Here is a 13,047-nt window from a genome sequence, read left to right as displayed (position 1 = left end):
AAGGGTTTAATCTTCACAATTTATAGGGAACTCATACAACTTAACAAAAGGAAGATAAAGAATCCAATCAAAAAATGGGCAAAGGACCTAAGTAGACACTTTTAGAAAGAGGACACATAGAAGGCCAAGAGACATATGAAAACATACTCAAAGTCACTAATCATCCAAGAGATGAAAATCAAAACAAGTATGAGGTACCATCTCACACCTGTCAGAATGGTTATCAACAGAGCAACAGATGACAAGTACTGGAGAGGATGCAGAGAAAAAGGAACCCTCTTGCACTGCTGGTGGGAATGCAGACTGGTGCAGCTACTGTGGAGAACAGTATGGCATTTACTCAAAACATTAAAAGTGGAACTCCCATTTTACCCAGTAATACCACTTCTAGGAATATATCCCAAGAAAACAGAAACACCAATCAGAAAGATATATGTACCCCTATGTTCTTAGCAGCAAAATTTACAATAGGTAAGATTTGGAAACAGCCCATCAGTAGATAAGTGGATTAGAAAACTGTGGTACATCTACACAATTGAATACTATGCTGCTGTAAAAAAGAAGGAATTCTTACCATTTGCAACAGCATGGATGGAGCTGGAGAGCATTATGCTAAGTGAAATAAACCAGTCAGAGAAAGATAAATATCACATGATCTCACTCATTTGTGGAATATAATGAACAACATAAACTGATGAACAAAAATAGAACCAGTAGGGAAAAGAAATATTTTAGAATCTAATATAAGTAATCCTGTTATTTGCAGATTTTTAATATTTCCTACAACTTTTTGATCTCATACTATGTTAGTACAGTTTTGATAATATTATTATATCTAAAATCCTTTTTTCTTGAAATACTAATGTTCATTGCATGTAATATTATATTTAAGATCATTTTTTCTTGAATAATTTCATGTAACATATTTAAGATAATTTTTCTTGAAATGTTAACGTTTATTGCATGTAACATTTTTATATTTAAAATAGTTTTTCTTGAAAAAATATTCACTTCTAAAAAAGTAGTAAGTACAGATTTTAATCAGTAATATACTCTTGCAATAAGGAGAAAAATGAACTGAACTCAACTTCAGTTTGCACAGAGTTGACTGGTGTTTTAAAGGGAGAGTGAGGGAGTACGGTGTGGGGCAAATAGGGGCTCTGTAGTCACGGAAGTGAAAAATCACAACAAAGGGGATGGGGACTAGTCCAAGTGAAATCCATCTGGGTTTGTTAACTAGCACTCATCAAAGTAGGGCTCCAGTCTCCCCAGAGGCTGGGAGACAGCCCCCCCTCCCCCATCTTCAGGTGTTGGGTGGAACAACCAATTAAGTTCTTGTGGCAGTCTTGAGTTTTCTTAGGCAGGTACTTTAAGGGGGCTGGGGTTATTATAGGGATGTGACCTTGAGCTATTTCTAAAGATGTCTTAACATAAAGATATCTTCAGATGTCTGAAGTTTTTTTCTCCTCCATTGGTTTATGAATTCTTTATACATTCTGGGTACAGATCTTCTGTTATTTGTGTTACATATATTTTCTTTATTCTGTGGCTTGCCCTTTTACCTTCTGAATATTGTATTTTTTTAATGAAAAGAGATAGAAGTTCTTAATTTGAAGGATTAAATTTGTCAATATTTTCTTTTATGGTTAATGCTTCCTTATGTTTTTTTTTTTTTTAAAAAAATAGACTTTGTTTTTTAGGTTTTATGTTCAGTTTTAGCACAGCAAAATTGAAAAGTACAGAGAGTTTCTATATATTCCCTGCTCCCAGATAGCCTCCCCAGCTATCAACATCCAGTACCATCACGGTATATATAACTGATGAAGCTACTTTGACCCGTCATTATCACCGAAAGTCCATAGTTTACATTAGGGTTCACTCTTAGTGTTGTACATTCTGTGGGATTGGACAAATATATAATGAAATGTATCCATCATTATAGCATTATACAGAATAGTTTCACTGCTCTTATAATCCTCTCTTCCCTGTCTTGGGTTGTTTGTTTTCTTATTGTTGAACATTAGGAACTCTATATTTTGGATAACAGTCATTTGTAGCATTTATGCATTAGGCTTAATTTCTGTTCCATGTTCCCCCAACTTTGAGGAGCATCAATAATGCACCTTTTGTCCTTGCAGGAGCATTAGAACCTTAGCTCCTAAGTTCTAGGGTCTAAAATCCCATGGGGGCACTTAGAATGCGCTCACCCTGGCTTTGATTTCTCCCCTCCTCATTTTTTTGGGCCTCAGAGAAAACTGCCCCTAAATCAAGATACAAGATTTCACTACCCCTTAAAGGGATGTGTGGTTGTAATGGGGTAGGTGAATCTTGGTGTGGGCAGCTCAGAATAGTGGAACAACACCTTGAGTTTTAAGCTGACAGTAGCTATCACTTACCAGCCAAACAAATATATGATGATGATGATGTGAATTTTCTAAGTAGTTTGGTCATGTGCTCTTTTGCAAATACAGTTATTAGTTAAATACTCTTCCTTTTCAGATGTGCGTTCCAAACAGGAGTACGATGAAAGCCATGTGATTACAGCCCGTCGAGTGAAGAAGGTATCCTGGTAGAGTCAGAATCTGGGGCAGGTTGGCTGTCTTACAGAAGATGGGAAGAGTGGGAAGATTTATCCTAGATCCAGGAGGTGGCATCTACTGTTGGACAGTTTGGGCAGCAGAGGCAGGACCACCCTTGTGCATCCAACATGAGGGTCTCCCACACTCTCACACACTCCCTAGGGTGTCCCTCCTACCACCATGGTCAAAAGCTTCATAAAACAAATATTGATTTAATTCCTTTATGTGCCAGGCACTGTTCCAGACCCTGGCGATAGAACAAAATACAATATGCCCTTAATTCATTGTCCCTGCCCTCTCAGAGCTTTTGTTTACTTAGGGAACAAACCAGAAGAGAGTCTGTTCTATATACATTTATCCAATATGGTTTGTTCTACTTGGGGAATAGACCATATGTTTACTGTAACTCAAAGATTGAAACAGCTCCCTCCCATTTCCATCAGATCCCTTCCCATCTTCCTTTCTCCATCCAACTATTTAAAAAGATAAAGCCCTTCTTCAGCAGTCACCATGCCCGACTCCGGGAGTGAGGCCCTTTTCTCTCCCTCCATGGGGTATCTTCTTTCTCAAGACATTGTCAAGCCTGGCAGCCTTCACTCAGGATCCATCTCTGATCTCTGCAGTCCTGACCACATTCTCTGCCCTTGACTTCCAGGTTCTTTCTTGCCTCCCGGGTTCCTTCTCTGTCTCTTTGGTTCAGCTTCATTTTCTCCTTCTGCTACCTATAAAGAAAACCACTGGGCTATCTTTGGTCTCCTTCAGATCTATTAGTATATTTTCTTGCTCAAAGATCTTACCCCATCACCATAGCTAAGATCTGGAAACAGCCTAAGTGCCCATCAGTAGATGAATGGATTAGAAAACTGTGGTACATCTACACGATGGAATACTATGCTGCTCTAAAAAGGAAGGAACTCTTACCATTTGCAACGGCATGGATGGAACTGGAGAGTATTATGCTAAGTGAAATAAGCCAGTCAATGAAGGAAAAATACCACATGATCTCACTCATTCAATGTAGATGTGACTCTTCTAATACAAGGTACTAGAAAACTCTCTTTGTAAAATTATGAATTCAAGTAAATAACTGTTTATCATAATAAAATAATAATTTGTTTAGGTTTGGCTCAGTGGATAGAGCGTCGGCCTGTGGACTGAAGGGTCCCAGGTTCGATTCCGGTCAAGGGCATGTACCTTGGTTGCCGGCACATCCCCAGTAGGGGGTGTGCAGGAGGCAGCTGATCGATGTTTCTCTCTCATCGATGTTTCTAACTCTCTATCCCTCTCCCTTCCTCTCTGCAAAAAATCAATAAAATATATTTAAAAAAAAAAGAGAGATCTTACCCAAGCTTCCAGCTTCAAGTATGCACATAGTTGAGCTGTCCTGTCAATTTTACTTCTAAAAGTTTGTCCCACTGCCACTTTGGTAATTCTAACTCTCGCTCTTTCCCAGACATAACTCGACAGGGAGCATGGGCCCTGGCTCATGTATTTTTCCAGGATAAGCTTACTGTCTAACATGCTTTCCCAAGCACAATCCATCTTTATCTTTTTTTTTTTTGGTGTGCTTTTCTATTTGTTTTTTGCCCTTGGATTTTCAACTCCCTGGCTCCATTCCTCTAGCTCTAAATCCCCTGCATTTCCTTCTTTGCTTTTTGTATTCTATTCAGAGCCCTTTCAAGATGCATGGCCTTCAGTTTTCAACTCAACTCTCAAGTGTGCATGTCCCTTTGATTCTGTAGCACCCCCAACTCTGGAAAAGAGCCGTTCTCTCTATCTCAGCCCTTCAGAGCCCCTTAGGCAGACTGACACCTCTTGCCTCCCTTCACCAATGTTTTTTCCAGTAGATTGCGCCTTTAGGGAACTCCCAGCCTCAGTAGGACACAGAGCCTCTCTACCTGATGCACCTCCCTCTCCAGCCTTATCTCCAGCATGCTTCTCTCACCTAACACCTCAATAGCATTGTCCTGCTGCATTTCCTTGGTTCTAAGATGCCCATACCTCCAGCCCCCCATATTTTCACATTTCTAAAATTGGAATGTACCCTACAATTGATTTGCCTGAAAAACACATCTGTTATTTTCTGCCTGGCACTCTGCCTCACCCCGCCCTTTTTTGAGGGGGAACTTCTCTCCCTGCTCAAACCAGGGGGGTCTAGTGGTGCTCCGTACAATAGTATCCAAACCCTGGCCACAAATCAGCCAAGGATAAAAACTGAACAGCTTAGAATTGGAATTAAAGAAGGCAGCTCTTTCTATTTTGGTAATGAAGTTTGGAGGATTGGAGTCTGAGCATCGCTATGGCTGGTGGCCATGACATGGGCTTCAGGAAAAGTCTGAGAAGGTGAAGTCAGTGTGCAGGGGAAGCAGAGGAGGGGAGCCTGAGAGGGTGGTCTGGGCTTTAGAACCCTGGTTCAGGTTTTACTTGGGACCAGTTGCTCCCTGCCCTACCTGGAGTATTGTGATATGCCAATAAATCCCTCTTTTTATGTACACTCCTGATTGCAACTGTTGTTAAATTGGTGGTGCATCTTACAACCAGTGGTCTCTTAAGATCTAGGAAATAGAGTCCATGTGGATCTCTGAACATACTGCTCTCTCTGAGTCCAGAGTGGGAGTATGCGTTGTTCATTATTGCATACTGGATGCTCTGTCTGGTTCCCGATATCAGGTCGGTACTCAGTAGCTTTTTGTTGACTAAAGGGAATGACTGGAAGCTGTTCCTTCTGCCTCAAACACCCCTCCAGTCCTTGTCCATCTGGCAAATTTCCATTTGCCTTTGAAGCTTCATCTCAAATGCCTCCTGCCCTGTGCGCCTTTCTGAGTCCTCCAGACCAACTCAGGCAATTTCTCTTAAAAAAAATTTTTTTTATCGAACCATGAACCAAGAGGTCACTGGTTCAATTCCAGGTCAAAGCACATGCCTGGGTTGTGGGGTCAATCCCCAGTAGGGGGCATGCAGAAGGTAGCTGATCAATGTTTCTTTCTCATCAATGTTTCTGTACCTCTCCCTCTTCCTTCTTCTCTCTCTGAAAAATCAATAAAATCGTATTTAAAAAAATCTCTGTATTCCAGAACCTACAGTGTAAGTGCAAAGTAGGTTCTGAATGAATGTTTATTGAATAACTGGATGAATGTCCAGCCACACCTCTCCCTGCTCTCCCATTTGCTCCACTTTTCCCTTTGCTCATCCTCTTTTCCACACCCAGAACCCCCCCTTTCCTCATTATCACCTGAATGAATCCTGCTCATAATCTGAGCACCAACGGTCTGCTAATTCCTGTAGACAAATATGATTTCTCCCCTTCAGGTTACAGAGAACTTCCCGGTACCTGTATGGGCTTTATCTCTCTGCCTTGTAGAGTAGATGTGTACTAGTCCTAGCCCACATGCAGATCCTCTGTCAGGGCCTCTATGTCAACCAGACTAGTCCCAAGGGACAGAGTAAGACTCAGGTTCCCCTGAGTTAGTGGGGACTTTCGGGAAGCATTGAGAACAAATGAGGACTGACCTCCGGGCCGGTGCCCTGCCAGGTCTCTGGAGCTCTGGAATTCCCTTTGGGATCCTAGGAAGGTCTGGTTCTGTGAGAGCTCATTCCCTTGTGGGCAGAAGGCACCCGTTGTTCCTGCCCTTGTGTCCACCATGATGGTGACTCAACCACTTCCTAACTACTCTTCATGACCTCATGGACCTGTTTGCCCATTCCTTCCTTTAACCATATTTATGGCCTAACGTGCCAGGCATTGTTCTAGAAATTCAGGATATATCAGTGTTCCTGCTCTCACAAAGCTTATATTTGAGCTTACAGTTGGCCTCATTTTATCTGCTTGCTTATGACTTCCGCTTATTCAAATGTTCTTATGAGGGATTTTGGCTTTGGCCCCTATCAACAACCACTTGCCCCCAGAGATAGGGTATGTTAGTTCAGTTGGTGAGTCAGTAGGCAGGCTGTTCTTTGGCCAGGCACTTATTTCTGGTCCAGTCCACTGTGGTCAGCTTTTCATAGCAGGGGATGAAGGTGTGGAAGATCATTGGAATTTAGTAGACTCTCCAGTCTCTGTGCCCATGTGCAGTCAGGCAAACAGGCGCAGTCCTACCTCCAGATCCTCCTGGTGCTGGTGTGCAGGGAATATTTGTTCATCTGAACCCACCTGCCAACAAGCTTCTCTTGTGGTTTCTTTAGGAGGAAGATGAATATCTTATCCCGGAGTCTGTGGATCTAGAGTGTGTGAAGTACTGTGTGGTGTATGATAAAAATTCCAGCTGCCTGGACCTAATTATAAAAGATGACAGTGACAACTCTGACAGTAGTAAAAACGGTAGGTTTTACACTAGCCATAGAATAAGTTAACAGTTATTCAGCACTTCGGACACATGCCAGGAACCATGTCAGGTGCTCTCCCTGGGTCAACTCCTGCAGTCTGCAGTACCTCCCTAGGAGGATGGCAATATGAAGAACTGGGAAGAGCTCTGAACCTGCCACCATTTCAGAGATGCTGGCCGAAGACATGAGGCTCCTGGGTCAGAGACAAAGGACTTTATTACTCAGAGCAATTAAAAATAACCAGAATGTCTTCATTTTCCTGCACTGGTGCCCAAGTCTCAGTTCTCACAAGGTGACATGAAGACAGCCAAGTACACTGATTCATGTAGTGCATTGTATTTTAGAAGAACTCTGAGCTTAGGGGGCCTGAATCTTTTGTAATGGGCAGAAGCCTACCCATCCTTGGCTCCGGAGGAAGAAACAGTCTATCTTCTAAAGCTGTTGGTTATATAAATATCCTTGAAAAGCCACTGTCTTGTTTAAAGGACCTGTCAAGATGTGAGAGACCATGGAGAATTGTCTCACAAAAGGTAACATCCCCATTTTATAGATGGGGAAATTAGGGCCCAGAAAGGCAAAGTAAGTTGCCTAAGATCTCACACCTAGAGAATGATCTATTGCCATATAGCAAACTACCACCAAACTCAGTAGCTGGATATAACCAACAGTAATTATCTCATAGTTTCTGTGGGTCCAGAAATGAGGAGCAGCTTAGCTGGCAGGTTCTGGTACGGTCTATCCTGAGGTTGTAATCAAGGTGTCAGTCAAGATTGCTGTCACTGGAAGGTCTGACTAGGCCAGGATGCTCTCCGTCTGAGATTACTCGCTCACATGGCTATAGCCAGGAGGCCTCAGTTTCATTCTGGCTGTTGGTAGGAGACTAGTTCCTCACCGCATACACCTCTCCATAGGACTGCTTGCATGGCCTCGTGACAGCTGGTAACCCCCGCCCCCCAGAGTGAGTGATCAGAAAGAGAGAAAGAAAGGGAAAGCCACACATGTCTTTTATGACCTAGTCTTAGGGCTTATACACAGTTGCTTCCCCACATTCTATTCATTAGAGGGAAGTCACTGAGTATAGTCTACCCTCAAGGGGAGGGGAATTAGACTCAACCTTTTAAAGGGAGGCATTTGAAAGAATTTGTGGACTTAAAAAAAACAAACCCACACCTAGTAAGTGGTGGGGCGAGGATTCAAACCTAGGCAGTTTGGCTCTGTCCAGTCTTCTAAGGCCTGAGTAGTGATGTTGGAAAACAATGCAAAGTCACTCCAACCCTGAGCTGGAGCATTAAAACGTGATTGGTTCTAATGTGCTTTACTGATGTTCCACAGCAACCTCCATTCAGTCACTGCTTTGGGCTGACCGCCCCTGGCCATTGACATGGGGCTCTGCTGTTTGTGGCTCAGTCACTGTGTAGGTGGGTCTATGAGCTGGGGCATTCACACAAATGGTCACTGGGTGGCACTAGGTTTCCACCTTTAATAAAGCCAGTCTTCCCAGGAGGTCCTTAGCCAGGAAATTATCTTCCCCAAGTTCTCACAGTCTGCAGTACATTCCTATGAAAGTGGGTCTGGTCTGCCAATCCTGGGATTGTAGGCTGGACCCTGAAACCCTAGGGAACAGTGCTCAATAAAAATAACCCTCTCTACATTCTATAACTGACCTCACTGTGCTATGCAGCCCCTGTTCTCACTGAGTAGGTAACTACAATCACAAAATAACAGCAAAACAATAAAAACCAAAACCACACATGCACACACCTTGCCCACTCAAGGCAATTTTTCTCCTTTAAAGTGGCATCTTTCAGGTAAATTCAGTCTTTGGGGTAGAAGACCATATCAAGGTTTCACCACCCCTTTCTCCTTTCCACTGTTAAGCACGCACCTCCCTGACCCTCAAGAAATTCTGGGAAAGATTTCCTTGAGGGGGAACTTTCATCACATCCTTGAAGCAGGTGTTGGTCTCTATGTAGACCTTTTCTGCTGACCTCTGGAAGAGGTGCAGCCCAGCCTGTGGGGCCTTAGGCCATGGGCTGTGCCCAAAATGTCCACGTCTAGCGTAAGTCATGAGTGTTTTCCTTCGCCTTGTCAGTACATGGTGCTGGATCCTGGGGGGCTCAGCCTTGTGCCCTCCTATCCAGGCTTTCCCTGACATGCCACACGTGCTCACCCCTGGGCTGCTGCAGCTTCCAATGTTAGGTTAACCACTCCACACACTCAGAATCCTAGTGGGAAATGGGGCACAGCTGGTTTTAGCTCTCTACCCCCCTCAGCTGGGTGTCTTCTTAGGAATCCAGGAAGGATCTTCCCTTGTCTTAGTCCCTAGGATGCTCTCTCTAAGCTCTTTTTAGCATGCAAAGGGCAGCCCCCTTCTTGTATGAGCAACATTTCCCTTATGTTAAATCCTCCTTGCAAACATGGATTAGAGACACCCACAATGGACTCATGATATGTGTGGGTGGAGCTCCCTGGACCAGGACATTTACACCAACTGTGAAGAGAAGCTTTGGGAATTTTTGGATTCCTTTCCTCCTCCCTCAACACAGTCTGACTTTCAAGACAATTGTTTGGCTAGGGACCTCAAATAATTTAACTTAAAGGTCAGGCTGAGTGATGACTCCCTTGTACCAGGTGGTTGCCCTCCTCCCCTTGAAGCAGTGGGTGACCCAGTTCAAGGTGTGAGAAACCTCATGTCAATGGAGAACTCAAGATTAATGGGAATAGAAATGAACAAATTAAAAAAAACATTTTTTTTTGTTGTTGTTGTTAATCCTCGCTGGAGGATATTTTTTCCATTGATTTTTTTTTTTTTTAAGAGAATGGAGGGAGTGGGAGAGACAGAGAGAAAGAAACATTAATGTGAGAGAGAGACATAAATTGGTTGCCTTGGGCATATGCCCTGACCTACCAGGCTGGAGACCAAGCCTGCAACTGAGGTATGTGCCCTTGGCCTGAATCAAACCTGCGACTCTTCAGTCCACAGGCTGATGCTCCAACCACTGACCTAAACCAGCTAGGGCAAAATGAACAACTTTAATGTTTCAAAAACATTAACCCCATTACATCCTTGCTGGAATACCTGGGTCCCGGCTTTCTGTCTGAGTCTCTAATTATCTCTTGGAAATTGGCCTTACTCCATCTCTAACCCCATCGTCCCTGTATGTGAATACTCCAGCTGGTTGTGTGACATTGGCAGGGGAGCAGCTGTCTGGTTTAAAGGCGTAGTGGCCTGGAACTCTCTCCCTAACTCGCCTGGACCCTCTGACCTACCCCATCAGTCTCTTACTCAAGAGGGAGATGGGGCTGTGAGACCCTGGGAGATCCAGGGCTCGCTGGCATCCAAGTCAGGCCCTCAGGGGTGGGCTTTGGCTCCTGTTTTGCCAGCTACAGGTTTCCTCCTGGCCTTGCTATTGTCTGCAGGCTCTTTCCCCAAATACAGTTTCTCCAGATGGGTCTCAAGCGGCTTTCGTCCTCAGCAGCCCCGTCTGGAATTGGCCTCCTTTCCCTGGACAAAGGTTCATTATAGCTGCAGAGTCCATGCCCATCCCTTTCTCCTTTAGCTAACTTTTCAGAGTCTGCTATACAGTATTTCTCTTTAGCGGGCAGATCCTGCCCTTGGAATATTTTGGCTTAGTCTTAATTATACAAACTTCCTACCACATATATATAATTTGCATATTGTCCAATAGTGAATCTATAGATCAATGAAAGCATTTTAGATTAAATTGATGTCAAAACCACAATGAGGCCCTGGCCGGTTTGGCTCAGTGGATAGAGTATCGGCTTGTGGACTGAAAGGTACTGGGTTTGATTCCAGACAAGGCACATGCCTAGGTTGTGGGCTCAATCCCCAGTGTGGGGCTTGCAGGAGGCAGCGGATCAATGATTCTCTCTCATCATTGATGTTTCTATCTCTTTCTCCCTCTCCTTTCCTCTCTGAAATAAATAAAAATATATTTTAAAAAACCACAAATCACAATGAGATAACACTTCACACCCACTAGGTTGGCTATAATAAAAAAGACAATTGTTGGCGAGGATGTAGAAAAATTTCAACACTCATACACTGCTGGTTGGAATGTAAAATGGTACAGTCGCTGTGGAAAGTTTGGCACTTTCTTCAAAAGTTAGATGTAGGGTTATTACATGGTTAAGCAATTTCACTCCTAGGAATGTACCCAAGAGAAATAAAAACATGTGCACACAAAAACTTGCTCATGAATGTTCATAGCAGCATTATTTCTAATTGCCAAAAAGTGGAAACAACCTAAACATCCACCAATATTTATGGATTATGAATATTATATTGTGTGGTAGAGCCACACAATATAATATTATTCAACTGTAAAAAAGAATGAAGTGCTGACATGTGCTACAACATAGATGAACTTTGAAAACATTATGCCAAGTGAAAGAAGTCAGACATAATGTATGATTCCATTTATATGAAATGTCCAGAATAGGTAAATCCATAGAGAAGTTAGATTAGCAGTTGCCTAGAGCTGAGTCTTTGGAGGGAAGTGAGGAGTGAACCCCTCTCACTGGTACAGGGTTTCTTGGGTGATGAAAATATTCTAAAATTGTGGTATGATTATACAACTCTGTGACTAAACTAAAAACCATTGAATTGTACACTAGCTATACCCTGTACAAATAGGTGACTTGTTTGGTACATATAATGTGGCATACAATATATGATACTATATATATTTACAGAAAAAGATTAACTTTCTTGATGGTAAGTTGCTTTTACATTTTAATTGTAACACCCATATCTATGTTTGCTTCAGCCTCCTAGATAATTGCTTTTCAGAATAAAGTGGCCATTCGTTGAAGCTTTAGACAAATAGGGAACATAGGAGACATTCATTTCTTTGGTCTCCAGTCTTAGAACCGTTTGCCGGAGGAGCTGCCATTGAATGTGGCAAAGCCTTAGCTCACCTCACCCGCCACCCCGTCCAGATCCTGAGAGGGGGCTATGAGTCTTTCTCAGCCAAGTACCACTTTTTCCGGACGCAGAAGATTATCTGGATGCCACAGGTAAGGCAGGGTGCTGAACACAGGCAGGCTCAGATGGGAGCATGGCCTTCCCTTGAAAACCATGGGTTGGGGAACAGAGTAGGAGAAAGAGGAGACAGACAACATGGAAAAGATGAAAGAAATATTGAAGGCTGGGCTTGGGAAATGAACTTGGGGTAGCCAGGAGGTCGAGTCCAAGATTATGAATTTATAATTGTCACATTTGGGGAAAAGCCAACACGGAGTTTAAAAGATGAGGCCTATTCAGAAGGCAGGGGAATTCTGGATTGTGGGTTATAGTCAAAGTCAGAAAGGCAGGGATGGGTGTCATGATTCAAGCTGCCTCAACTTTCTTAACTTTTGGGTCCAGAGGATACAAAAAGGTGAGAAAGCAGTCCCTGCCTTTGAGAAGTTCTTATCTAGTAGGGGAGTCAAGGGGGGTGGCCAAGAGGCACACGAGGTGTATGGAGCCCAGAGGAGAGGCACTACCTTCTGGAGCCAAATCTGAAGGAGGAGGAGCTTGTGAGGAAGAGGGGTGAGGGCATGTAAAGCAAGCATTGGATAGCCATGATTGGCAGGCAGGCATCCATCCCTAGGCGCCATCGTGCAGTACCTGGTTTATTGAGGAATCTGACTGCAGTGGAATGCAGACATCTAAGGGTTTCATTCTTTTCAGTAATTGCCTTTAGCTGTGCTCTCATTTTTGCCCTTAGTACCATCTTGTGGAGATTCCATACTTTGTGGCCTCTTTTGATTATGAAAAATTTCAATTTAGTCATAAAACGATTTGAGAAATGTGCATATTAACTGGGCATTTGATAATAGTAAGGAATTATTATACAGGGTAGGACAAAAGTAGGTTTATAGTTTGTATGGAAAATAATAATAAATAATAATACAAGAATAAACTCTTGTTTTGTATACTCACAACTGTAAACTTTTGCCTGCCGGGAGCCGGTCCATCCTTGCTGTTTCAAGGGACCTGACATATATGGCATACTGTTCTTAATATATTTGCTCACTTTCTTGGCACTATGTGTTTTAACCAAGGTCACCTCTATGAGAAAGGTTGTTTCCCCAGGTAGAGATTTTCCCCTGAAGTTAGGGAGGGAATAAAACCCCTTCA

The 13,047-nt window shown here is 43.1% G+C and overlaps 1 protein-coding gene across 2 annotated transcripts in view; it reads left to right on the top strand.

Annotated features, from left to right (window-relative positions):
- The window catches only part of STYXL1 (serine/threonine/tyrosine interacting-like 1), a 67,160-nt gene that overhangs the window by 20,374 nt on the left and 33,739 nt on the right, over window positions 1–13,047 (top strand). Inside the window, exons 3-5 of one of the 2 annotated variants that reach the window (XM_006773383.2) lie at window positions 2,500–2,561; window positions 6,762–6,897; window positions 11,794–11,942. In XM_006773383.2, coding sequence (XP_006773446.1) covers window positions 2,500–2,561; window positions 6,762–6,897; window positions 11,794–11,942 — 347 coding nt within the window. The remainder of the gene's footprint in view (window positions 1–2,499; window positions 2,562–6,761; window positions 6,898–11,793; window positions 11,943–13,047) is intronic. The other variant, XM_015570272.1, reaches the window with a different exon arrangement.

This window comes from Myotis davidii, unplaced genomic scaffold, assembly GCF_000327345.1.
Source record: "Myotis davidii unplaced genomic scaffold, ASM32734v1 scaffold726, whole genome shotgun sequence".
Classification (NCBI taxonomy): Eukaryota; Metazoa; Chordata; class Mammalia; order Chiroptera; family Vespertilionidae; genus Myotis; species Myotis davidii.
This window is presented reverse-complemented; position numbering and strand designations above follow the sequence as displayed.